At 41.7% G+C, this 27,163-nt stretch overlaps 2 protein-coding genes and 1 long non-coding RNA gene across 3 annotated transcripts in view; 1 reads left to right on the plus strand and 2 right to left on the minus strand.

Moving 5' to 3' along the window:
* The window catches only part of PDIA6 (protein disulfide isomerase family A member 6), a 15,813-nt gene extending 12,148 nt beyond the window's left edge, over positions 1–3,665 (plus strand). The window contains exons 12-13 of the mRNA XM_017818117.1: positions 1,225–1,321; positions 2,065–3,665. Of these exons, the coding sequence (XP_017673606.1) occupies positions 1,225–1,321; positions 2,065–2,133 (166 nt within the window). The 3' untranslated portion in view covers positions 2,134–3,665. The remainder of the gene's footprint in view (positions 1–1,224; positions 1,322–2,064) is intronic.
* ATP6V1C2 (ATPase H+ transporting V1 subunit C2) lies at positions 3,594–21,725 on the minus strand. The gene is made up of 12 exons (XM_017818118.1): positions 21,267–21,725; positions 19,618–19,685; positions 15,074–15,159; positions 10,795–10,889; positions 10,005–10,096; positions 8,269–8,367; positions 7,176–7,244; positions 6,198–6,290; positions 5,686–5,779; positions 5,278–5,375; positions 4,723–4,852; positions 3,594–3,963 (listed from the first exon to the last, which is right to left on the minus strand). Exons 1-12 carry the CDS (start codon positions 21,393–21,395, stop codon positions 3,868–3,870), a joined length of 1,149 nt encoding a protein of 382 aa, XP_017673607.1. The 5' UTR covers positions 21,396–21,725; the 3' UTR covers positions 3,594–3,867.
* Positions 21,726–22,765: 1,040 nt separating this feature from the next.
* LOC108498873 lies at positions 22,766–26,389 on the minus strand. The gene is made up of 3 exons (XR_001875338.1): positions 25,915–26,389; positions 25,199–25,363; positions 22,766–23,125 (listed from the first exon to the last, which is right to left on the minus strand). It is a non-coding gene; the product is annotated as an uncharacterized LOC108498873 (long non-coding RNA).
* Between the last annotated feature and the right edge of the window lie 774 nt (positions 26,390–27,163).

Genomic DNA, 27,163 nt, shown 5'->3' on the forward strand with positions numbered 1-27,163 from the left:
CGTATGCAAGAGCCTTTGAGAGCTTACATTAGCAGTGTTATTTCCATGTCTTTGCTTGGAGAATGGCATAGGACAGACAGAATTGCAAAAGCAAATGCAACAGCCTCTCCACACCTTGCCCTAAGAAGCACATTAACTGAACGCTGTTCCTGCTGGATTAATGGAATCAATGCTATATTCTCTTACCTGTTGATCAGACAGGTAAGATCTTACCAAGTGATCAGACTTTCTTCTTAATGCCAAAAAACAAACATTCTTAGGGCATCAAGTAAAATTCAGGATTCAGATGCAAGAAGAGAAAAATACCAGACAGTTTGTACTAATTAATGCACATTAGAGAAGCATCTGCCTTTCTCAGACATGGCAAATTCTCTTAGTCTATAAAATCCATCTTCGTGAAGCCTCTCCTGGGGAGGGTGGATGGTGCTTCCAGAACACAACAGCCAATTTAACAGCTTATATTGTTGGGTAATTGGTTTGGTATTGTCTTTCCACGCTTCAGCTCAGCTGTGCTGCCTAGAGAAAGTATAATCACAGCTGGTGTGGCTGGCTGTTAACTCAGCTGCTGTAGGCAGCTTCTGTAATCTAATAGGTAGTCTCAGCAGTGTTGACTACAAGTAAGGAAACTGGCACTGTGAAGAGCACAAAAATTGTGGAATCCACCTAGGGAGGAATGCTAATTCAGTCTTATTTGCCTCTGAAAGAATGCAAAGGGATTAGCTCCTCAGGGTTTTAATGCTGGGCTTTTTGAGCAAGCCTAACTAGCAAGGGCAGGAAGGAGTGTCTCAGAGGCTGGTTACCTTGTATCCATTGGAACCCATGGAGGCTTAGTCTTCACTAAAAAAGATCTGTGGTAATTTTGAGTAACAGTTGCAGGTGACTTCCACAAATAGAATTGTAGACTCTCCTTGGAGTTGCCTTAAGTGATAAACAACATACTGTTAAATGTCTGTACTTATCCATGATTGTTACACTGCTGAAATATGAAATAGTGTAGGTCACAGATGTCTTTGGATCCAATTGTAAATTTTCAATGCTGCTTTAAGGGCTCTGTCATTTTCTACTTCTCAATTTGAAAAGTTTTTGCTTCCAAAAGACAGTTCAGATTTGCTTGAAGAGATGAAATCTTAAAGTTGACTTCCTTTTATCTGAAGCAGGCACTGTTCCAGGTGGAGGAAGGCTGGAGAAGTTTCTGAACTTTAACTTTTACATGTTTTTTCTCAGGGAACTCTCTGTTGGTCGTGGCTCTACAGCACCAGTGGGTGGTGGAGCTTTCCCCAAAATTCATTCAGTTGAACCTTGGGATGGCAAAGATGGTGAGGTAAGAGATGCTCCATTTCTAAAAGTGCTGATGAACTGCTGGGTTCAGAAGTGACAGAATAGAGTAACTAAGAACTGTCAGTGTGAAAATTCTTGTTCTTACAAGATTGTGGCAAGTTTTGTTGATGGTTTTGCATTATCTAAATCCTGCCAGCAGACCAAATGCCAAATTGATTGTCTGACATTGTGGACCAGATGCTCCTGCCTAGCTGATAGGATGTGATCTGAAGGTTGAATCCCTTGAGGCAGAAGTGCATTAGCAGTGCTGAGTAAGGGAGGTGGTAGTGCATGCATTCAAGACCCCAGTGTTGTGGAGACTTTGGTTCTGTGGTATGCTGACCTTGACATCAAGGTCTTACTGTCAGAAAGTTTGTCGGGTAAACTGTTTAATAAATAACACAGTGACTCAGTGGACATTCTTAAGGTTCAACATTGCTGTAAAAAACAAAGTTACTGCAGTCCTTTGATCTACTTCAGACAAATAAAAGCACGGAATATGGTAGTAGTTTTGTTACAGAGCTTACTTGTATTGCCTTCATCTGGAGTATTTTTATTAGTAGAAAACAAGCCTCAGTCCAAACTCTGATCACTTGTCCTGTGCTTAATGCACTTTTAGTTTTATGAACGAAAGAGATGACGGGAGGGAGCTTCACTCTCAGGATGAAGTAAGAATATTTCTAAGTCAGGGATCTCCTGGCATTAAGTACTTCTAAATACATGCACAAAACCTTCCCTTTTTCACAGCTTCCAGTTGAAGACGACATTGATCTCAGTGATGTGGATCTGGATGACTGGGATAAAGATGAGCTGTGAGATCTTCAGGAAACTTTTTTTCTTGGGAGAGTTTGCGCAGCAGTTTGCAGCCTGGATCACAATCAGACGGATATTCCAGTGGCCTTTATGTGGAGAATAGCACATGACAAACTGTGCTGTTTGATGCACTGCAGCAGTGGACTGTACGCATCTCAAGAAAACATTGCAGAAATTCTATGAATTGTCATAACCAGTAAACTTGATTGTATTCTGTGTTACAAATATTTTGAGGACAACATGGATATTTCTTTGGAACATCTTGGGTTTTATTTTGTGGATAGTGTGCTGTTTGAGTGTTACTGGAGGCTGTTAGTGTAACCAACGTTAAATGTAATTTTTTTTTTTTTTCATGGAGGTGGAACCTGGTCAGCTTCTGTTTCAATTAAAGAATAAAATATTTTTTGACACACAGTGTTAGTCTTGTATAGAATAAGAAAGGTGCACATGATACAAGCTGTCCTGTTCTGGATGACTCTTGAAAAATGAACTGTAGAATAGAGAGGCTTGTGCAGACAGGAGTCCTAAGCCACCCCCTTGCTGTGAGATCTTGACAGTTTGGCCTAAAGCCTGATTAGATGGACAATCTTAGTTTAAATGCTCTTTAGTCTTCCTTTTCTTATTGCTTCTCAGGGGCTTTCTCTTTCTTTGTGCCAGACTTCATAAAATCATTAATACAATGGAAGTGCGGTTGCTGCTGCAATGGGAGATGCTGGGAGTTGTTGGTCTTTCCCCTGGATTGGTGGTGAAGCTAATCCCCATTTTAGCGCATGAGGATTTCCAGGTGCTATTAGAAAACCACCCTGTTGCTGTCTCCAGCAAATTGGGTAATGTTTCTTCACTTCCCATCTGACATTGTTTTGATCTGAAATTGCTATTTCCTTGGAAGGGGAACTGGGAATAGGGATGTTTACTGCTGCTTTTTTAATAAAAATACTATTATTTTATTGCTCTCCATGTCTTGTATATTGGTGTCTAGTGAAGTGACCCTCATGTGATGAGCTTGTTTGTAAGTGAGGAATGAAAGAGCTGAAAGTTTCCCCTTCTTTCAAGGAAATAACCTAATATGGATAATTGTCATTTGGTGTCTGTAAGAGATTGCCTGTAGCTCATCCCTGTGAAAGGCAGTGTCAGAACCAGTAGCAACTTTGCTGATTTGGTGCAAGAGATGTGTCTGACTCTTAAGTCATCCCAGCAGATGAGATCTAATGGAACTGTTTTAACTGAATTATCTTTGCAAAAACTAAACTCACGAGTACTTGGGACTATAAGTCATACTACAATAAACTCCTCAGCATTTTTGAGGATCTTTCCTCTTAAGCTTTTGGCATTTTTTTTTTGTTAAATTAAAAGAACTTTGGACTTTGCTCTGATGCTTTCTACTTTTTCTGTTAGGGTATTTTTTTGTTAGAAAAACAGGACTGTATATACTTAGTAGACCCATTAGCCACCATATTTTTTAGATTGTTTTATTTCAAGTCCTGTAGATACTCCATCTTTGTAATTTACCAAAAAAAATAAATACTACCATAGTACCTCCTGCCTCTGAAATATTTTTTTGTAAAACTATGAATAAGGAATATTTATATTGAAGTCACTGTAAAAATTATTGGAAGTGGTAGGAAGATCATCCTGCTACAGCATCTGCATTTTAATTTGACTTTCAGCAGCTAAAGATCATTTTACTATAACATTAGAGTCTTGAAAATTAATAGATGAAGCTTGAGCAATTTTTCTTTAACTGCAGTCAAGAAGACTGAGGTCAATCTTGAAATAGACATAAGGATAGTATTCTTGGTTACTCAGTTGTAAGCCAGGGATGTCCATGCCAGGCTGGAAAAGGAAATAATATGACTTTAGTGGCAGTTCAAAGCTACAGGGGATTGCTTTTGTGCTCCTCTCCTACATTCACCACTGAGAATCTGGTCTTTGCTTGTTTCAGGCTGTCTAACATAACTAGCATTGAGAATTCGGGCTTCATTGTCGTGAACTTGTAACAATTTTGTGTGTGTCAGCTCTAGAGCGACTCATCTCTTTGTCCTCCCTTAGCGTAGTGGGAATCATGTTTGCTGGTTTTAGGCTGTTTTGAAGGCCTGCTAGTTTATTTATTACTTTAGCCTAAAATGTTTGTGCACTCAAGATCTGGGGAAGGTGAAAGCAAGTACTGCTTGCTTAAGGCCTAGGTTATTTATGACAGCCTTTTACAGGGGACAGAGGTGTCACAGTCCTAGCGTTTAGCTCCAAATTCATTTTTCTTGCTGGTGTTGATCTGAATGTTTATAAAGGACTTTAAGCCTTTTACACAGAGGAACTGCCATAATTGAGCAGATCTATTTTGTTCTGGTAGCTGTGAACATCAGATGCTGCAACAGAAAATACAAGCAATCTCTATACATCTGCATCATAATCTGAGCCTAACTATTACCCTAATCCAGTCTGTAACCACCAGGGATTAGAGCTGCACCCAGGGCTTCTAGCTCCTAGCACTGCAAGATGTGAGGACATGCATGCTGGAGCCCCTGGGCAGTGGAAGTTTCATTTGGCTAAGCTGAGGCAAGCTACAGCATGTGCACTTGCAGTTCAAATACATACGTCCATTATACTTGCTGCTGCAACTTCATCCAGGTGTTTGAAGACCACGTTTAGGACATCTCTCAGGCGTTTTACAGACTTCCTATTTGGCTGCAACAGCATTGCTTGGAAATTTACTGGAAGGCCATACCTTGAAACACATCAACATACATGATCATCTGCTGCGAAGGGACACAGCTCTCTGCTCCTGCCCTTCTCCCTCCTCAGCCTCCAGGCATGCCAGCTGATGGTGTGTTGCAGAAACAATGCTGCCTCCTGATTGGAAAGCATTTTCTTTTTGAAGCCAAAAGTCAACTAAATAGTATCTTTGTTTTCCACTTCCCTGTGAGTGCCCCCAAAGAACTGTTTTTCATCAAATTTGTGTGTCACCTTTTTTGTGACCATCTGTATTGTCTTCCTTGAGCTCCTGGAAGGAAGTGTGCAAGGGACACACCTTGACCAACACAAACCAAGGTGTGTAAGGGTTCCACCCACAAAGGAACTGCACCAGGAAGAGAACTGTACGTTTTGACTTTCACAGCAATCTCTGCCTGCACTGTGTGTTTACTCACTTACCTCAGGACAGATTCAACAAAAACTCTCAAGGCTTTCACATGAATCCAAGCCACAAATGCTTCACTGAAGTTCACTTTCAGCCAGCGCAGTAATGGGCCCTATGAGAACAGACACAACAGTACTGTGATCCCCTCGCTGAGTGAAGCAGCCCTATAGCTAACACACCACTGAGGTCATCGTGGGCTGCTGGGACAGTTCCCAGGCACCTGGTAGTGACTCCCAGTTTATCAGAAACTCAAATGACTTTGGGCAAATCATGTTATTTATCCCATGCCTCAGTTTTATGGGCTAAATGGAGCTCACAGGAGACTGTTGGAACCATAAAGCCATTTCTGAGTGAGAGATGCTTAGGCATGCTGGTAGCAAAGGCTGCATTTATGTAGGCCATCAGCTTGAGGGGCTACTTACATATTGTTGTTTCTTATCAGAAGCTAATTTCATCAGCTCTTCCTTTTCACATTTCAGCTCCTTCTCATCATAATAAAATTCTCGAACCATGAACCTACAATTGAATGACATTTGCTCTCACATGCTGTAGTCCAGGCAAAATGCACACTCATTTCTTTTGCTTCTGGAGAAGCAGGTACAGAAAGTTGTAGCCATTTAACAAGCTAAAGTATGTGGAGGGTGGGAGTTGAAGTCAATCCTAGAAAGCCAGCTTCCTGCTATCAGTAGCGTGAGACCAGGAAGGACAATTCCAGGATCTGTAGTTTGGTGCTTTAGGAACAGGATCATTGATTCTGCTGCCACAGCTCCTTCCCACCCTGCCTTGTCAGTGGCTTTAGGGCCAGCAGCATCCCAAGCAGTCAAGAAGTCATAAAACTCAGTGATGGATTCAGCATACTGCACACAGAATAAGCTTCACCTTATCTTCATTATGTCTCACTAGCCTGCCCTGACTAGCAGTCATTGTCACTTACCTGTTCTCCCTGGCTTTAGCCTTAAAGTCATCCATCACTTTTCTAAATAGGGTCACGGTGAAGAGTCCTCCCTCTGCATCCTCAGCAATCATTCTGTGGGAGGGAAATCCACTGCTGTGATTTGTCATGGCAAATCCCTCACGCCTTTTTCTACCTTCCTCACCTTCCTCTTTCGCAGTTCTCTTTATTTTCATTTATGATACTGAACAACACCCTGCTTTTTGAAAACTGTTGTGACTGAAACAGGGAACAAAGACTTTACTAGCACCAGCTGCACTATCTCCAATGTAAAACTCAATGAGTTAAGTTCCTGAACCCACTGTAGTACACACATTCTGCCTGCCTGATTTGTCTATGTTTCCTGGTAGTGTTCCCCCACCTTTCCATGCACTTGTGTTTTTGAGACAGGCAGTAGCAAACAGCTTGCTTCCACTTCTTCCAGTTCAGGTCATAGCACTGTCAGCTTTTGTGCCCTGGATTGAACCTCGTGGTCTGCGTGAGCTGAGCAGTGGAATATTTAAGGTGAAAGGATAAGTTAATATGGCATTTGCTAATGCAAATGATAGTATGCTGAATTATTCTATTGTACAGCAAGAAGCAATTAAAATGCAAATTTAGTGTTTGATCTTCTTGCAAAGTAGTTTTCATAAAGTTGTATGTGATTGCGTATGTTTGAATTATGCCTTGATTATTGTAGCAAATTGTCTGTTTTACACAAAAAAGCAAAGGCAATGGTTGAAAGTAGAAAGAACTAGATTACTTGAAAAAGGAACAACAAGCTAATTGTAATAAAATTATTTTTTCTTTTCTTTCATCTGCACTTCCCTTCAACAGAGTAATTTCTAGTTTCAATTGAAAATATGTTAATGTGGAGCCCATGCATTAGATAAGTGATTCCTTCCAGGATCCAGCAATTTGGCTGAAATATAGCAGGGATCTCTGGAACAAACAGGGAGCTTAATTTGGAACTTCACTTACTTGGTGGAGCGAGGCACTACCATATCTGAGAGGGATTCATAGGTCTTCTGCCACTGTATGTAGCTTGACCTTTGAGCAACACAAAACAAAGCACAGTAAATAAATACTATATACTGGAAAGCAAATGTGTTGATATATGTAGTTAATTAAGCTAATGGCTTAGGGTAGAAGGGTTGGAGTTCTTTGTGTTGGGTTATGTCATTAAGATACACTAAGCCTCTCCTATCCTTTCCTAGTCACCAGCTGAGATGTTTCCCTCAATGCTACACCCTCAGTTTTCACTTGGGTCTCAGCTTGAAGAAGGGTTCACAACAGGAAGCTGATTGTGGGAAGAACATGGCTTTTGGCACATAATTCCAGGTTGCCACACAGTGTCCCATCCTCCAGGACCCCTACCATGGGTAAGTGTGGTGCATCTGCTGATCCAATGCTAGACTGTAATCATGGTGAGTGCCAGCACTGGGAGAAAGGGATCTGGGGGATGGTAAGAGTTTGCAAAGCAAGAAGTCTGTTTTTAGGAGGAATCTGAAAGAATGGGCAAATAATAAACTCAATAAACTTATCTCAGCTTTTTGTAACCTGTGATACATACAGAAAAGTGATGGTGGTGCCTTATGTGTGTGTTGGGACAGGGCCATATGGAGGGGAAAACTTTCGTGTAGGCTTCTGAGGAGGACACTGTATAACTTTCATGACTGATGGCAGTGGCAGTCATCCTGCATGTAGGCACTTGCAGATGCAGTGTATGGCCAGCAGAGGCTGTGAGTTGGACAGGTTATGGCTATGCTCCAGTAACAGTCTGTTTTTCTTTTAGCTCATACTATTCAGGAGGTTGATTGAGAATGCACTCGTAACCATTAAAAACCCACATCCCAATTCTGTCCTGCTACAGTTTTGGAGCAGTCTTTGTCTCCTTTTGTGCCAGCACCACTCTTGGCAGAAACCATTCTTTCTTCTTTGCTAACAGCTCCACCCATGTCCCAGCCACAGCGCTGATGAGGTGCCCCAACCTGACTCAGCATCGCCCGGATCCGGTGCTTGGGCCTGAAACTCAACACCACATCAAGCATCTGTGCACACACTATTGCCTTACTTTGGCACCACGACGAGCAGCGTGATAAGATACTCAGAATCCAGAACAAAGTCTTCTTTATGCACTATGTCTGCCAGGGTCCGGGTCAGCAGATTTCCCCTATGGTGAAAAAGGCAAAGTAAAAATAACACTAGCAGGAACTCAGCAGCAGCACACTGGAGCTATTGTGCTGTGGGTGGAGTTGTTAATAGTGTATCCTGGGGTAGAAGAGGGCCAAGAAGGAGGTGGCTAAAGGACACAGCTACACTTCTGAAATGACTATTTCATATTTTTTACTGCAAGAAAAAGGATCAAAAAACAACTAATACTAATGACAGAATATCGGTGACTAGTTTATGCCCTTTATATGAAACTACACCATTCTGCTGCCTTTGTTTCTACAGTAGGGGTGCAGATGCTCAGGAAGTGGACATCTTCTTCCAGTCATTGCCACTTCCTGAGGGAGACACCTGCTTTCTTTAGGAAGCCTGTTGAACTGCTTGTGTGACTAGGCTTCAGGCAGAGCAAGCTATTTCAGTACAGACCTAGGCCATCAAAGCAACGCTGGCATATCTGGACTGCCATGGCCAAGCACACTTAGATACCTCCTGCTGAAGGGCAGTGAGAGCAGCAGTCTCATGCATGGCTGGGACCTGCAGGAGGTCTTCACAGACTAAGCCCACTTGATCATATTAATTCCTAGGAGATGCAGATGGCCAGGGCTGACTGGGCATGGCTGGAAGGCACCAAGTGTGTAGGACAAGAGAGGAATCGTCCTCCCTGTCACTGGGCAAAAGTGAAAAGGACCTAAACCAGTAGTTTCTAAATATTAATTAACTGGCCAGTAACTTACTGGGTGTTTGTTCAACCCAAGGTATCTGGCACAGGTAGACACCAGAGTTGTCAGCATATAAAGGAGAATGAAATGGTGAGAGGAAGATAGGCCTTGACCACAAGGTCTCCGTTCTTCCTCCTCATCACCTGGCTGGAGGCCTGGCCAGCAGGATGCCAACCTGGCTGGCTGCAGGGTCAGGAGGGCAAGGACCTGTGTCCTGTGCCCAGATCCTGAGTATGAAACAGTGGCATATATGAGCATGTGTTGGGTGAGGGCTTGCACAGCATCATCTAAGTTGCTTTGAATTTACTACTTACTGGATTTTACCATTCTCCCCAATGATATCCTAGAAAAAACCCCACGTATCAGCACTGACAGAGGTAAAGACCATAAGAAGACGAAGACAGGAGAGAGAACATTTGGGAAGCCCGAACAGTGCATTACCTGAACCAACAGAATGAAACAAAGAAAAGAAAAATATAAGTGGGATGCCGATGAGGTGCGGGAACAAGCAATACAGAGCTGTTTCCTATGGGGGCTCTGCAAATCCTGTTCAGAACACAGGACACAGCTCTGTCTGGCAAAGGAATCCACCAGCTGACACTGCTCATCTAATTTCTGACTCCCTGAAGTCCCATCAGAACAATACAGTGCATTTAGTTTTGACTCTTTCCAAGACTGCCTTCTCACACTGCCAATAAAATCCCATTAGGAACGGCACTGTCCCTGAGCTGATTTTGAGACATGCTGATTACACCGGCTTTCCTATCACTGACTTTCACTGTGTCTGCAGCTACTCAGCATGCCCCAAAGCCAGAAAAGTGTTCCCACCAGAACACACATGGTCCTCTGCACAGCAATAGGTGTGGGCTCACACTGCCCTCAGTTCAGCCATGCAGCATCCCCAATGCAAAATACTTACATAGTTTTTTTCTCCAGGCTTTGCAAATTTCCTTTAATGTTGTTGTACACAGCTGATCGGGTCTTCATGTCTGTTTCTATTTGAGTCACTTGCTAAAACAAAGTAAAAAAAAGTGACTCAACACAGTGCTGGCAGCCTTGTTCTCACCTCCATCCCAGTACCACTGCACCTTAACACAAGCACACAGCTGTCAGCCCCCCTAAAACCACTTGGACTGTGGCCAAGAGGGAACCGGTGTCAGACCTCCCCCATGGCAAAGGCCTCTCCAGAAAGTAGGATTCAGTCAGCTGCTGCTGTTAGTGTGCCGAAGCTGTACCTAAGGGGCAAGTTCATGGTTTCATTTGTTACCTACATTAAACAACACATCACACCTTTCTGAATGAGCTGACAGTGTAAATAATTCATCCAGCCTGCAGGCATTTGATTTAATGTCAGACCAACAATTTCACAAAAAACCCTCCAAGATGGAGAATAATAGGACAGTATATGAAAAAAATAAAGTTTCACAATGAAGGGGATTAAAGTACACAAAACACATCAATGTACTGTAGTAAATCTGACTAAGTGCCATATACTTACAGATTGGTTAGGTTTCAATGTACGTATCATTATAATTGCAGTAGAAATTAAAATAATATAAACTGCTTCAGTATGAAGTGTGTGCTTCTGAGCTTGTTCCTGGCCAAGCCAAAGGCAAAGCTTCCACTGATTGCAGTGAAAGGAGGGATCACAACCTCCCAAAAGACATGCTTCCCCATGACGACATCTTAAAATTTGGATTGCAATTTACCTTTGCTAATGCTTCTGATATATTCTTCAGCGGCTGCTTTATGGGATATTTGGCCATGTCCCACTCAAACCGTGTCAAGTAGCTAATTAGGTCAACTGAAAATGCAAAGAGATGCATGAAAGCAGATAGTGTATCAGACAGCCAAAGTTTGGGTGGTAGTCCCCAGCTATAGTTTAGGCATAACTTTGATTATTTTTAGAGACAGGAGTGAACCAGAACCTCTGAATTCTTATAGAGATTTGATCTAAATCAAATCCACACAGATCACATACCCAATCTAATCACCTTTCTAAACATGCCCAAACTTAGAAATTGAACCAGAAATCTTTACTGCCTTACACCTAGCAGTATAGAAAAAGTGTAAAATTATCTGTATCAGCAGGACACACAGTTGTAGAGACATTCTTCTTCACAGTAGAAACAGTTTTGTGTAATCTCAATCTTGATTTCTGCAATATGCCTGAATTTAATCCCAGCAAGAGCTATCAGAAAAATACTTCATGCCCAGGAAAAGCAGTAATAGTCAGGGTGGTTGAGAGCTTCATCAAGGGTATTAAGAGCATAGCAGATGTCACTTCTCTGTGATTCAATCAAGTGCTCACTAGAAATCAAACAAATTCAGATGTGATGACAAATTTCTCACTGATTTTGTGCACAGAAGTTCTCATCTCACAAAAAGCTATAGAGTATTTATATAAATGGATAAATCCAGTCACAGCATCCAACAACAGAAATTCACAGCAAGGCTCTGTGCATGCAACCCCCAAAACAAGGCACCCTCGGACCATAGGAAGCCATGGCTTCTTCCCAGAATCAAGAGGAGACAACATATACAACATCCAGCTCCTAGAACAGGATCGTCCTGTTTGAAGATCAGGGCTCCTTGATGTTAGAAAACAGTAAGGCTTAGTACATTATGCTACCAACCAAGGAATTCTCCTCCAGCAGCTCATGAAATCAAACAGCTCTTTGCCTGAGTCCTGAGAGCCCTTTGGATGCTGTACACACCACTACACAGTGTTCTTGCACAACTTTATAGGATGAGGTAAAGTCATGCATTCTGCCACAACAAGGAGAGGGACTGGAACTGCCCCCTAAAGGTTAAGAAGGCGAGGGGAAGGCAGCAGGCATGGTCTCAAGGTCTAGACCAAGAGGCCAGAGGCCCTGTCACCTGAAGGGTGGGCTCCTTCCAGACCAGGAGGGTAAATACGGAGAATATCTGGGAAGTTGCACTGAGGCAATAGGGAGCAAAACAAACTCAAGGTGCCAAGTAAAAGGACATGCATGCTGAGGTCGTTAAGTGCTCTTTGCTGCCTTGTCCAGGGAGTGAATTCAGTTCCACAGTGAGGTTTGAGCACAATTTCTTGTGGGCTGGACTTTGAGGGTAAGGGCAAAACTTTATGAACCAAGGTGCATGAGAAGTAATGTGAAAAATTGTGTCATTGCCATATTAGCAGGCTGAGGGTACTACCCTGTTTTGTGTGATACCAAATACCCTTGGCAGGAGAGCACTATCCTTTCCATGGGCTTCTCTCACCCCACAACAGAGTCAGTTTACCCTATTAGATTTCCGAAGCATGGAAATTCTTATGCTAGGAGGGAACAGGCTTCTTAGCAAGGGATAAACTGCCTAGAAGTTAGAGAGCACTGGCACAGTGGTGTTCTCCCCCTCTTTCTAAAACCACATCTGTATCAATGTCCCCCACATCCAATCAGCAGGAGTCACAAGGCAAAGATCCAATGCTTCCTGCTAATGTCTAATCAGGAATGAGCAAATTCTCCTGCATACAGAGGGTGCAGAAAAGGTGCAAAACTGCAGAAGGCAGGGAGAGCTATGGCATAGCTCTTGTGTGCACAGTTCTCCAGCAGTGCTTGCTCATGTTCTCTGTGGGGAAGGCAGAGAGGTCAAAAATACTTCAGCAACAGAGTTCACATAGCATTTTCAAGCACAGGGTACACAGCACAAGGATTTCACCCCGCTGCCTGTCTTCTAAGCTTGCGTGCTTAGGCCTTGCTAAATACAGTGGGGATGAAACCTGCAAAGAGCACGGCATTACCGGGCTGTACAGAGGAACATTGTATTCACAGGCTCTTTAAAGACAGACACTGACCTATTTATAGCTGATGAGATATAAAAAGTTCCCCAAAGAACTTCACATGCCCTTTCTATCCTCACATTCCTTAATTCTCAGCAGAATCCGGATGTTGGACAGTTAAACACAGCATGAGTTCTCAGTCCAGGTTTTCAAGCCCACTCCTGAGCAGTGCTCTGGCACTGGTGCAGGTTAGTTAAGCAGCCTGATCTTGGGATGGTACAAACTACTGTGAACTACACTAGCAGAGCCGAGTGTAAATTGCCAAGCAGTCTTAGAATCCTGACGCTCATGGAATGGCATCCCTCATTTATGGGACCTGTCAAGTAACTTCTAAAAGACTTCACATAGCTGCCCACCCAGGAGAGATGATTCCTACCAGCTCACAGCTGTCCAGGAACTCCACAGCCTGAATCTCTCATAATCTAATTTACACACAGCTCTAAGAGGCAGTGTTAGACACTTTCCCTTCAAAACACTTAATTCTTCAAAACTGTTATGCTTCCCACTTTGCTTTGTTTTGCGTTCACTATAAAGAATGGAGTTATTCTACCACTTATTCAATTTTAAAATTCATTTGGGTTTAACATTACCATAAATGGAAGAGAATTTGGTATGAATCTTTGAAGAAAAGCTTTAATTACATTTCACATTTTTTATTCTGTCATAAGCAAGAAAGCTTGCTTATGCCATTACGATATATTAAAATTTTTTTCTTACCCAAATATACATTTCTCTCTGTAAGAGAGAAATTTCCACATGGCTGCTTTCAGCTGTTGCCCACTGAAAAACTCTGTGTGTGTACGCTCACATAACTAAAAGTGCTGTATTTTTTAGTACTTTGCATTTTTCTTCATACAAATCTAACAAAAAAATTTAGACACACAGCCACCACCTAACTGCTATCAGAATTATATACAACTGAGCTAAAATCAGTGTAACTTAAAGCTTGAGTTGGGATGGTCTAATAGTCTGAAACCAAACCATGAAGCAAGAAATCAGGTCTTATAATTTTGTTTCTAATTTCACGACCTCAAGGAAGTCCTTGAGTTCACAAACTCAAGGAAATCCAAAAGGACTTTAGAGTCCTTTTGCTAATCAAAAAGGAAAGGAGGAAGACTTGGTGCAGCAAAGTTGCTGCTGCTTATGAAGACTGACACTGGAAGATATTAGGGGAATCCTCACATACTAAAGCTGACTTCATTTTTTAAGATGCAGTGAATAATCTTGGAAAGGTTAATGTCCTAATTTAATATGATTTGTTTGGATGACCAAACCCAGACAGAGGAGAGAAATTAGTAACACACAAGTAATTGTCATATCCTTCTAATACCACACATGAAGAGCTGATATGAAAACAAAATGGTGTAAAAAGGGGAAACAAAGGATATTAATGAAACCTGTTGTTTCTCAAGTCATAGGGATATCGTGATCAAGCTACGAGGTTGTTACTTGAGAAATCCATCGTAACCTGATCACTGTATCTCTACAACCAGACCAAGACCTGTGTCTAGCACTAATACACACAAATGCATGCATGTGACAACACCACAACCATCAATCAACATACTTTTGAGACATTTCATTTTATCCTTTAGCCCTGAAACACAGTAAGTGGGATTATTGTATTTTTTAAACAGCTGCACTCATCACATGTCACTTTTATGTCATGCAAGTACATTTCTAAAAGAACTTCCTCCCCATCCTTTACCCATACAGGTCTGAAGTACAATATTGTAGACAGTCAAAGGGTGATGGAGTGTGCACTCTTAAGTTTATTCAAAAGCATCATTCTACAAGTTTGTAATTATCATGTGTAACACATCCAATTTTGTTGTACTTTTTCAGGATAGCTGGGGAATGCAAATCAGTAACAGATCACTGACAGATGTCACACAGCCATACAGAATGAGATTTAGGTGCCCATAAGAGATCAAGCCCAGGCAGGGCACAGAAATGTGCTAGGTCATTTTAGGAGTGAAGGAGGATGTCTCTCGCTTTCCTCTTCATCCAAAGTTAGCTTCTGCTAACTTTGAGAAAAATGGGAGCAGGCTAAACATGTTCTTATAAAATGTTGCTGTGGCTGTCCTTTCTGAAGTGTGAGAGTTTCAATTTCACATATTCATATTCTAAAACAAACAAAGGCAGCATCAATGCATTAAAAATCCCACATTCACAGCACCTACCTCCATTGGCCAGAAGATTTTCTTGGACTTTATCTTTTGAGTCCTCTATAACTTCTCCTATGTACTGGGCTATTTTCTTTATTACGCTTAGGTGTAACAAGAAAACTGTGTTAGTGAAATTGTAACAAAATTGTAACAAAACAGTTATCACAATGACTAATAAACACAGAGATGCCCAAACAAAACACCTGAAGCAAGGCAGGTTACTTTGCAATTCAAATGATGATAAAAAAATCTATGATATATTGCAGAACTAAATTTTTTATCTCTTAAATACATTGATCTCTGCAAAAACACAGGTAATGTCATTTATCCAGTGCTCTAGACTGATCAAGATTCAGTCTTCTCTACACTCATTATACTCTTAGCAGAAACCAGAAGGCAAGAAACCCATGTTTAAAACCCCAAAGGTGATGAAGGAACAGAAGGCTACATACAGACAACATTGATTGAAAATTTGTTCCCTAGAATGCCAAAGAAACTCTAAGGGTTGCTGAGAGAAGGTTCTTATAAAGTACTCAGGGGTAAATGGCAGTGTTCACTTGTTTGACAGGGAGAATTTCCTTCTTGTTCTTTTTCTTTAGGGGATTCTTTCTCTCTTATCTTTAGCATGGTGGACAAGACATTCCTTTAAGGTATAGGAGAACTAGACTGAAATCCTTCTGCCCGATTCAGAGTAGTGATTTGAACAGAGACCCTCCTGGAGAACACTATCTCCACACAGTTACTTATTCTTTGCTGATTTAAAAAAATGAATTAATGAAGTCCCTCTAGCAGTAGATCCCCCTGTCTCTAGTCAAAGTACCTGTCTCATACAGGCTAAGAGACTTTCTGGTTGTTCAAGTATCCTTCTGCACTCAGAGATATTCACAGAATTTGGCTTTCAGTTCCCTAACTGTTCCAGGTTGACTACACACTGTAAAAAAAAAAAAAAGCAGCAGCTACAAAGCAACTGCCTGATCATGAAATTGGTGGAGACATGAAGTGGACATAATCCTTGGCACAGTGATAGGGAGCATAATGGCAGGCTTCTTATCCCTTTCTTTCCTTCCTGAAGGGAGACTACTACAGCTGCAGATGAGCTGCAGACTGAAAGGGCACCTACAGTGTTTGGACAATGTATCTTGTGACATCCTGTGGTTTTCAAGAGCTCAGGAATAGGACTTTGGGCCAGGTACAGTCTTTCCCGGTATGAGGAAAACATCAGAAAAAAGAATTTTCATTCATGTATGTAACTGCAAACAGTTACATCTATCTCTATTCCCGTGAAAAAACTTACAATCTTGGGAAAGGTTTTCTAGTCCTGTGACAGGGAGGAAAAAGATGAGATTGCTGATGCTGCCAAGAATGCAGTAGTTAGAATTCATGCTGTTTGGGATCATTCAGTCTGAAGAAGAGAAGATCTTATTGTGACCTTTCAATATATAAAAGAGGCTTATATGACAGCTGGAGAGAAGCTTTTTATCAGCACCTGTACTGACAGGACAAGAGGCAACAGTTTTAAAGTGAGAGTAGATTTAGACTGGACACAAAAGAAGAAATTCTTTACTGTGAGAGTGATGAGGCACTGGAACAGGTTGACCAGGGAAGCTGTGGATGCCCTACAACTGGAAGCATTCAAGGCCAGATTGGATGGGGCTTTGAGCAATCTGGTCTAATGGAAGGTGTGCCTGCCTGTGGCAGGGTGGTTGGACGATCTTTAAAGAAGCCTTTCAACCCATACCCTTCTGTTACCCTGGACAGGAGCAGTTCAGAGTTTCTGTAGGAGGAATTTACACCACTGTGCTCCAGTTCACATCCCTCTCACAGAGCTGCTGCAGTTTTTCACTATCTACATGTAGCCCCTTAGGGACCTGGTGCCAGCAGAGGGTTGCTGGAGTACAGCATGTGTTGCCCACACTCTGGCTGTGGGGAGGTTGAGGGATCCAGAGAGTGGTTCCCTGTCAGCTGTGACCTTTCCAAGCATTTCTGAAAATTTCAGCTGGTAGATACAGCTGGTTTTTGTCCTCTTTCATGATGCTCAGGGAGCTCAAAGGAACTTGGAACAAGACAATAGTTGGTAAGACCAATAGAAGGAGTCTATAGATCTTACGGAGAAAGCAGTCCATGGGGAAGTGTATAAAGCAGGAGATTTTCCAAAGTAGCTTTCATTACTGTTTCACTGAGTGAGCAGCTCTCACAGTCAACACTTAAACCTCTGCCTTTAGATGAGATGAATCCCACCTTGAGCAAATATCATGCTCAAATGATGCTTTAAAAAGGAAAGGGTTTCAGCTAAACTGCCTCACGAAGTAGTAGTAAAAACCCATAAAAAGGATAACTCCATTTAACCTATTGTTACGTCTTGAAAGACTTTCACATTTTGCTTCTACAAGTGCTGCAATGTCATTACCTTCCAATAAAAAAAGTCAAAGTCTTTAAGTGATACTGAAAACAAAAAGGTGCTACCAGCCAGGCCTCCAAAACACTACAGGGAGCAGAAGTCCTGCAATCTGAGGCTGCTGCCAAATGCTCTGCTGACAGAGAACAGGGAGAACCTCCAGTTAACAGTGACCCAGAGGACTGTCAATATGAGAGAACTCCATGCTACCACAGGGTGACATGGAAAAACACTCTTCCTCCCTGAGTAAATAAATAATAAAAGTATGTGGAAACAATAGCTCCTGTAAGCTCTTGCCCCTTCTCTGCTGTCCTGGCAGGAGGCAGCGCTGACAGGTTTGCACTGCCTGGCTTTACTGGCAGCTGTGTTTATCCAGCAACAGTTCAGCAGGCAGCTCTTTCAGAGGAGCAGGAACATGACTGCTCAGGTCATCTGAACAGGCTTGTAACCCTCTGGATCCCATTTACTTCAATCAAGTGTGAGTGCTTGGCATTTTAACCCCTGAATCACAATTCAGACATAAACCTTAGGCATTTATTTAATGCAAAATGCTTTTGTATGTCCTTGTGGGACTTAATCTGCTAATACATTTGATTTTTCTCTTGTGTTGATGAATCTGTGTTGATTATTATCTGTTACTATTCTAATGCTTTTTTTATTATTTTTCAATGCATCCCTCTTGTTTTTAAATGTCGTTGATCCTTCTTGGTTACCTATCTTGATAGGCAAATGGGACAAACAGGAAGAGTCCTTGCCTCAGCAGATAACAGTGGAAGGGCCTCACTGTTGCTTGCCTATCTGCTACCCTGACTAGAGACACCTTCCATGAGAACAGTTAGCAGGTATTGGCACTGTCTCTTCCCAGATTTACCCCCATTCCCATTTTCTTCTCTACAGTATGAACCAGAGGCCTGAACATGTTTACAAAGAATATGGGGCAGTATTTTCGGCAGGGTCACCATGGAGATGCTTTTCTTGATTAATTAAGTTGCTCTGTCCTGCTAAAAATCCTGAAAAAGCAATATGGTTTAGTTTTAGGTAGTCTTTCAATGCAAGATATGAATCATATTCTATGATCCTAGAAACATCAATGTTGTGTGCAGTCCAGAGTGATCAAATGTAATCATCCTAATACAGACTTCATGTAGCACCAATAACATTAAAAGAAAAAAATTCTATGGAGAAATGTATTGTAGCAGACCTACTTTGACCCAAACTGCCCAGCCTAGATGCCAACAGTTTCTGTCAAGGTTTCTGTATGTGTTTGCAATTGCCTGATAAAAACCTATGAAAGGATTGAGCATATTTAGATAAACAAATACTTTTCAGTCTGGACTGGGAGAAAAAAAGGCTAAAAGCCCCAGAGCTAACACATGACCAAAACTACATGTGTTCATAGTTGCATGCTTCCAAAGCAAAAAATAGAACAAACTAGAAAGACCCAGCAGCTTATACTTTCACTGTCTCAAACTCTACTCTGTGCCATGAAGCATCTTACAACCTGGCATTTTCTCAGCTTGCTACAATTATATTATTCTTTGTACATCCAGGTCAGTTTGGTCCCAAAGGCAAACTTGGCAATGGTCAGCAAGTCATGGTCAGATCATGCAAGTCTTTGCTTGAGTAGGTTTTATACAATGTGAGTCAATATTCTGGCTTTCAAGGAGTTTAAAAGCCTGAAAGGGAGACGTTTGGATTTTATTTAAAATAACTTAATCCTTAGAACTCCTATATCTGTTTGCAAAGGGACAGAAGGCTCTACAGAAATACTCTGTGAAAACAAGATCAGGAAGGGCTTCATATTCTCTAAAAGCTGTTTTATTAAGTTTCTGGATGGGGGAGGAAGAATGTTCTTAAACAAACAAACAAAAAACTCACCTTTTTAAGCAGTTTCCTTTTGAGAAACAGCTTTCCTAGCACTGCCACTCAAATCACTATGCAGAGAAAACTATCACAGACTCCATTCAGCTAAATTTTAAGGAATCATCCTTTCCTTATGATGACTTCATGACAATCAACACAAAGGTTAAACAAAGCCTACCCACTTTAGTCCAGCTGTAGTCCAGGCTGAACTGAGTCAGACTGAGGTGAACACAAGGACATACCATCTCATAAAAACAATGTCTGTTTCTCATTTGTAGATAGTAAATAAGATCTATTTTACCTTTCAGCAAAGCTATCAAGTTTTCCCAACTCATCTGACAGACCAACAAGAGCATCCAGTGTCCCCACCTGTGCAAAAGATTAGAATTAGGTGAAAGATGCACAACTCTGCCTAAGGCTTCTCTTGGCAGAGCCTTAAGGGGACTGATTTGTGCTTAACACTCGTGAATTCAATAGTTTGGCTGAACTTTATCTACTTTGTGGAAAATAGTAGCAATTCCTTTACCCAGGACCTAGGACATAAAAAGCCTTTTCCAATAAAGGAAAAAAATACGTGTAGTCTCAAGATCACACATCGCTGTCTTCCTGTTTTCATTTCAACCTGTATCATTCATTGAGCTGCATAGTCTTTACCCTGATAAAACAATGACTAGAAATCCACAAAAATAATGCACACATACAAACAAGTCAGATGTAGAGAGAACCAAGAGAAGCAGCACTTAGAGACCCTGAGACAGAGGGTCTCTGTCTGAGTTTTTGCTATTACTGAAGATTAAGTCTCTCACAAAGCCACTTCCGACCAACATCTGCTTTTTGTATGACTCAGTCACCATCCTGTATTTATGGTATTGCAGTATATTGCTAAACCTTTTCTTCTAATGTTGCCAGCTCAACATTATGAAGGGTCAAGCTGAGGGAGAAGAAAAAAATTTTATATAAAACAAATAGCAGAATGTGAATGGGTGTCTTCAGATACTCCAAATGCTTTAGTTCCTTTAGCATAAGCAGACTCACACTACCACCAGTTGGGTAAGGTCCACAGATGGTAAAAATAAGATCCATAGATGGTAAAAATAATATTGATCTCAGGTGTGTATGCAAAAAGCAACATTACCAGTCTGAAACATTCATGTGACAATTCAGTAGGTTATTACTTGAGAACAGGCCATGCTCCCCTGTTACTTGGATCCTTATGTACTTGGAAGAGCTCAAGTTATAACTGTTAACAATCTTTTTGAATTAAAGGCAGATCCTGGGTGCACTAAGTGTAGCATTGTTAAGTGATGGGTGATGACAACTCCCCAAGGAATCAAGTTCTACATCTGTGGTAGCTCTATTGACTTTAATGCAGCAGATCTTGATTTCCTCATAGCCACCATTGAAATAGAAATAAAAGTGCAGATCTCATAAAATAATTTTTTAAATCATGGATTAATACCCTTTGAATTTATATGATATTATGAAGCTGGATAATGCAGCTGAATAAACACACACATCAATTTCCCAAGGACTAATGTGCATTGTAGCACTGCTTTCTCTGTCAGCAGTGTTACTGCTGTGGCTCTAGCTACTCCCTTTGCATTAGCAATCCATCATGTAAAGTGCTGTATGTCTTTCATGACTAGGAGCAAATTGTACATGGAATGCAAGAGATTAGTTATTTAACTTATTCATTTTTTCTTCTGATACATGTACCCTTCCAATGTGAAGGTCAGCTTTGAGCACAACGACTTACTTCTCTCTGATCAATTTTCACTTGACTGAACACAACTCATCCCCCAACCACAGTCTTCTTCTACTCTCTGCATGTTATTCCGAAAGATAAATCCCATGTTTATCCTAAAGGATAAATCCCACAGTTATCCCAAAAGTCTTTAGCCCTAGCTAGTGCTGCTGTATTGCCCATACACAAACCCCTTCTTCACTTACCTTTAAGTCTGGAATATGGAATTTGCTGTTGCTGGACAGGTTGGATTTAGATGTCACAGTGTTCATTCTCTCCCATGCCTGCAGATTTGTTTTATCTCCTGGAGCAGAAATTAGCCAGAACTCTGACATTATCTAGTATTTTTCCTTCACTCCTGCTCACTGCAGAAACTCAAAGCAGGTAAACGGTTGAAAAAGTACTGCACAAAGTGTGCTCTTCCCTAAGAACAGAAAGAGTTAGAACAGATCACTGATTTTTTTTTTTTTTCAGAAACACCAGGAGAGTGAGTCAGTCCTATGTCTCAGGCTGAAATGGAACATGACCTTCCCCAGAATGTCACGGAAAGAGTGCGACTGTTCTTTCCTTCTCAGGGTTGATCCATCCAGTTTCTGAATGAAGAAATGAAGCTTCCTCCTCCCCTTTTCCCTCCCAGCCTGTTCCATTTGCCTTGCGCTGTATGTCCAGTCACCACTGGTGAGTCTGGGGACTTCACCAAACCACCCAAATGTAATAAAGCATTTCTGCTTGATAATTATTCATTCTCAAATTGTTGGATACTTGTAGGGAAAACTAAAAGCAAGACCTCTGCTGAAAATAAAGGCTGCAAAAGACGCCACTGGCAAGAATGGAATATTGTTTTCCCCTGTGTTTTTTCTTCCCCGGCTGGATAGGAAGGAGCTGGAGGAAGGCAGGTCCTGGAGTACAGAGACGGTATCGTCACACCACCACAGACAGAACAGTCTGTCCCGGAGGGGGGACAGCTACTGTGGCGTGAAGCGAACAGATGAGGGCAGGAGAGCGAGCAGCGGGCACCGCACCGCAATCCCCCGTCCTTCTCGAGGGCTCCCCTGGGGCACCCCCGACTCACGCCCTCGCTCTCCGGTGCACGGGACGGGGCAGGTGTGGCACTGGCCCCTGGGCACCGACCGCTGTCAGCGCGGGTGTGGGGGATGTGGGGGATGCCGGGTCTCTTCCCGCTGCCTCACCTGCCCGCGCTGCTCCCTGTGCCCGCCGCTCCCGGCCCGGCGGCTCCCGGCGGCTCCCGGCGGCTCCCGGCGGCTCCCGGCGGGGACGGCGCGGACACGCTCGGAGGCGGCCGGGGCAGGGTCGGGGCGGAGCGGAGCGGCCGCCGGATCCGCGAGTGAGAGCGGCGAGGTGAGGGCTCCCTCCTGGGCCACGGTGGGCTGCTGTGCTTGGTGCTCTGTCACAGCTCTGACTCCGACAGCTTTGCATCTTTTTACTGTCTTTTAAAGTGGCACAAATAATGCAGAGGCCATTAGTTTTGTGTTGAACGCTGACTGTCTCTAGCAAGCCTGAAGGTTTTGGAATAACTAAAGAAACTTCTAGGAAAGTCTTGTTTATAGGACTTCCCTGGGTGCTTTATTTAACAAATAAGTGGTGCAGAAGCCCCTGAGGTAGTGATGCTTTCGCTCCTGGTGATGCTTCTTCCTTGTTATATAGCTGTGGTGTTTAGTCCTTACCAAGTCTTGAGCTTGTGTTATGTTGCCTTAAGCTTGCTTAAGACATTGGGAGTGTTTCATAGGTTGGGTGGAGGAATGTTCTTGAGAGCCATCTAATGCAGGCATGTTCTGAAGGAAGCAAGTGTTAAAGCACCTGCCTCTGAAAAGCATCTCTGCAAGTGAGAGTCTAAGCCCCACACAGGTGGTTATCCAGTTCTCATCTTCCAGTTGAGTGGTCTAATCCCTATGCAGTCATACAGCACTTAGACAATCTCTTCTATTACTAAGGGCTTATTTTCTTCAAAAGACAGTGCATTATTTACTCATGTTTCTGTGTATCAAATGTAAATGAAGCCCCACGAGAAATTAAACAGAAAGATGCTCCTGGTTTTCCACATGACCTGTTGTAAACGGAGAGGGTTTGAGATGCTGGGGCCAGGCAGGTCTGGTCATGCAAAGAAGAGCTCTTGACACTTTCAAGAACCTTAGATGAAGACCTCTAATGAGTTTGAGTATCTTCAGCACTCGGTAGAAGCATCTGATGCAAGGCATCCTGCATCATTCCATGTAAGTTGTGCTTTAGGTAGCTAACATGCAGGTCAAGGTCTTAGGCTCTAAATTTATAGACTCTTTAGATTAGCCAACGATTCATCTTCCTTTGCTTCTCTTTAACATTTTTAGTGATTTATAAAAAAGCAATACATGTGTGGAGGAGAAGAGTGTCTACTCCAGAAAAAGACATTGAGATTTGTAGCTGAAATAACCAGTCTGTGGAGGCTTTCTTGGTTTATTCTTTTTCCTTTCTAAGCTAATTAAACATTCAGTGCTCATAGCTGCTATGATTTTAATTCTTTTCAATCACAGACCCCTAGGGCACAACAAAGGGCTTTCCAGAAAGCCAAAAAATTCCAAAAAATGAACATATGGTGTGTGAGATGGTATTCATAGAAACAGTGATTATTGTCTAATCTTCCTTTTTGGTTTGTTTTTTTCTTTAGACTATACATTTTAATAATGAAAACAGAATTAACTGATGCTCAAGCATGTACACCATATATATCTACCCCTAGACTAGTAGTCTGAAAGGTATAGTAAACCTCATCACCTGGATAAGGCAGTTCTTTCCCACCTCAAACCAGTTTTTACTGGATCCTTGCTGCAGTCTCAAGCTGTGGAAATGCTTTGCATGATTAACTTTAGAAATGTTACATTCTCATAAGCTTCTTAAATTTAGAATTGTGTAAGTTGATGCTAGTGTGAAGAGAACAGAAATGTTTCTTGATGCAGTGGTGCTAGATTTTGGGGATGCTTCTGTATGCATGGATGCTACGACTAATAAGGTAAAATCCAAGCTCAAGGGTTGTTGGATTTCTGGATTCTACAATATATGCTATTTCCTTCCTAAACACTCTTATAGTAGCAATGCAACTTTTCTTATTTTTTCATATTTCACATTTGTTTTGTTACTATTATTAAAGTGAAAATATTATGCTACTTTATTGTTTTCATAGAAAATGATCAACTAGACATGATATTAATACCTAAGCAATGTCCTGCTGAATGTCTTCTATTATCATATTTTCTAGTTTTATTACAACTTTTTAATCTTTATTTTTTCCCCACTACATATTTTTCAGGCTGGATGAAGCAGCAGTGGAGGTGGAAGGGAAGAAGCAGGCAGCACCACATCCTGTGGGACAAGGAGAGTGTGCTGCAGTCTGGTGGTAACACAGCTCTGACAGCTCATGCCTCCTCAGCCATTTCCCTGGCTGGCCCTGCATGTGGTGCCATGTGATCTCAGAGCTGTCTAATTCCCTCATGATCATCACATGACTTTCTGTTTCCTTTGATCCATCAAGGCAATTAACTTTTCTGTGACTCTTTATGAGTACTTTTTCAGATGTCACACTAAGGAACAAAATTCTGCCTCAAAACAGTCATTAACAGTACTGAAATATCCTACTTGAAGTATCTCCCAAACAACTTTCTCAAACAGATAACCAAAATTAATTACCTAAACAATTATGACACTGATACTAGCAAGAAAGCTTGTTTTAAGCTTGCAAAACAGCAGCCATAGAGCTGTAGTTCTCTATAAAACAAATTATACAGCTATTATGAGCATTATCTATTTAGTTTTCTAATAACATGTGGGGTGTTTTCCCTCTGCTCAAAATCAATCTTTTAAATCCTACTTCCCAACCCTCCGTGTTTTACTATTGTTGCAGCAATATATTTAAAATTGTAGTCTAAAACATTTCAGTGAAGAACGTCCTAAATAAATTCATAATTTTCTGTGTACCTTCAATATTAGTATATGAACTACTTATCACAATTTCTTAGCTTTGTATCTATTTCTTAATTATGTTAAATAATATTGGAATATTGATTACTCGCTCTCTGTGTATGTGAAGTGCAGCAGAACCTTCTTGATGAACTTTTTTTTATATATTGAAAATGAAAAGTGAATGTACCTGACAGCTTGTCCTTAACATAATCATATGTATATACCTATTGCAGGGGCACTGTCTAGTTGTCATTAAAACCAGGAAAGGTAACATTCAGTTTGCTTATCACCACTGTTCAGAACACTGCACCACCATGGCCAACACCAGTACTGCACACAGCAAAATCTGACACTAAAAGAAAGAAAAGGCAAGTAACATGATTTGCTCTTTGTTGAAAGCATCCCGTATCTCACATATTTGCAGTCAGTTCATCTACTTGCTCATCTATATTCATTTGAATGGAAAATCTAGAAGTATGTCATTACTCCATGCAACAAAAATTAATGATACACTTTTTAAATTCTGTAGTCAGTGTAACAGGCAGATTTGGCTGCTCTTAAGTTATCTGGATTGAAATTTTTAATAGCCCATATTCTGGTTCATTTTTCCCCTTTGATTTTCTAAGAAGTCTTAAATGAATGACTGGCCAGGCTTGAATTTATCAACTTTTCATGCAAACTAAATTGACTGAAAAGAATAAAGATATAATTTTAAGACATTTGAAATAAAACACTGTTCCCTGCTGTGCAGTCAGAACCTCTGGGTTCTACTGTTCTTTGTTTGCACTGTAGTCAGCTAAATGCATCTAGGGAATGGACAAGAGGGTCAGGAATCCTCATGCAGTCTAAGCTAAAGAAAGTCACATAATTCTCCTGACTGTAAGAATCTCCAGTGTTTTATACCTCTAGGAATTCTTTGTAGGTTCAGACCTCCTGACTCTGACTGATGCCTTTTGAGGTGCCCTGGAGCATCCTGTTGGGCCTTCAGCTGCTGTTCCAGGGTAACACTGGCATTCTGTCACACCAACCAACCCCGTGCAGATGTCTGGGATTCCTTAGGACATTCTGAATAGTGGACAAGGGAATTCAGCTTTAAATGTCTATTAACAGCTTGTGATGCTCTAATTAGATGGTGGAACCTAGATATGATGGAGCTTACCCCACAGAAGACACTCAGTGGCTGCTGCACCTCCTCACACTTCATTAACTGCATTTACCAGGGACAAGATTCAGCTGCCCCAGCTTCTAATGCCACCAGAGATGTCCCTGGAGGTCCTCCCTGGCCTCCAGATTATGCTGCAGAGGGCGTGGTTTTTCCATAGGTCTTGTGTCAGCCCCATCTAGGTGTCCTGGACACTATACACCATCTCAAAGGCCACCAGAGAACCTACATTTAAGCAAGTGAAGCCTTAACACTCTGAAACTGGAGCTTAAACACCTAGCACCCACATAGGCACCTATATTTAGGTGTGCTCATTTCCCAGGAATCTCAGCTATAACACCCTCTAATACAAACTAGAATAGAAGCCTTTCTAGTCATGATATTGGTATCATCACTGTTGCAATACATCATCCAGGGACCATGCATAAGAATTGCTTGAAACAGCTTCTGTTTGCATCTTGTATCAGAATTATGTATTGTTAAGAATTTAGTTGTGATTTTCACTGTTTCTTGAAGATGTGTGTAGATCAGATATAGATTATTTTAGTCTCTTGTAAATTGGAACAGGAACAGTTGGAATTATTTGGATGTTTGTTTGGGGTTTTTTTTATGGTTGCTGGCAAGGTTCTGATGAGCCAAATCCTGGATTCACTGTTTTTCACGGATGTCGGACACAGTTCACCACAGGCTGAGAAAATTAAGCTCCTCCACCAAGGCTGCCAAATAACTCCAGCCTTCCTGATTTCACATGGAGATCATCCAGAATGGGACCACAGCCAGCCTGACAGACACCTCAACGGCATTGATATTTGAGGGTTTTTGCAGTGGAATGTACCATAGAAACTACATATAGCTGAGATAAGTGATTTAAAGGGATTAATCAAGCAAAGTAAAGAACTAATGAAGAAGGGAACTGAGGCAGCCAGCCAAGCAACACCAAGCTACTCTATAATCAGGTGTATTGTCTTAAAGAAGTGCATAAGGCAGTCA

Source organism: Lepidothrix coronata, unplaced genomic scaffold (genome assembly GCF_001604755.1).
Source record: "Lepidothrix coronata isolate B3197 unplaced genomic scaffold, Lepidothrix_coronata-1.0 Scaffold65, whole genome shotgun sequence".
Lineage (NCBI taxonomy): Eukaryota > Metazoa > Chordata > Aves > Passeriformes > Pipridae > Lepidothrix > Lepidothrix coronata.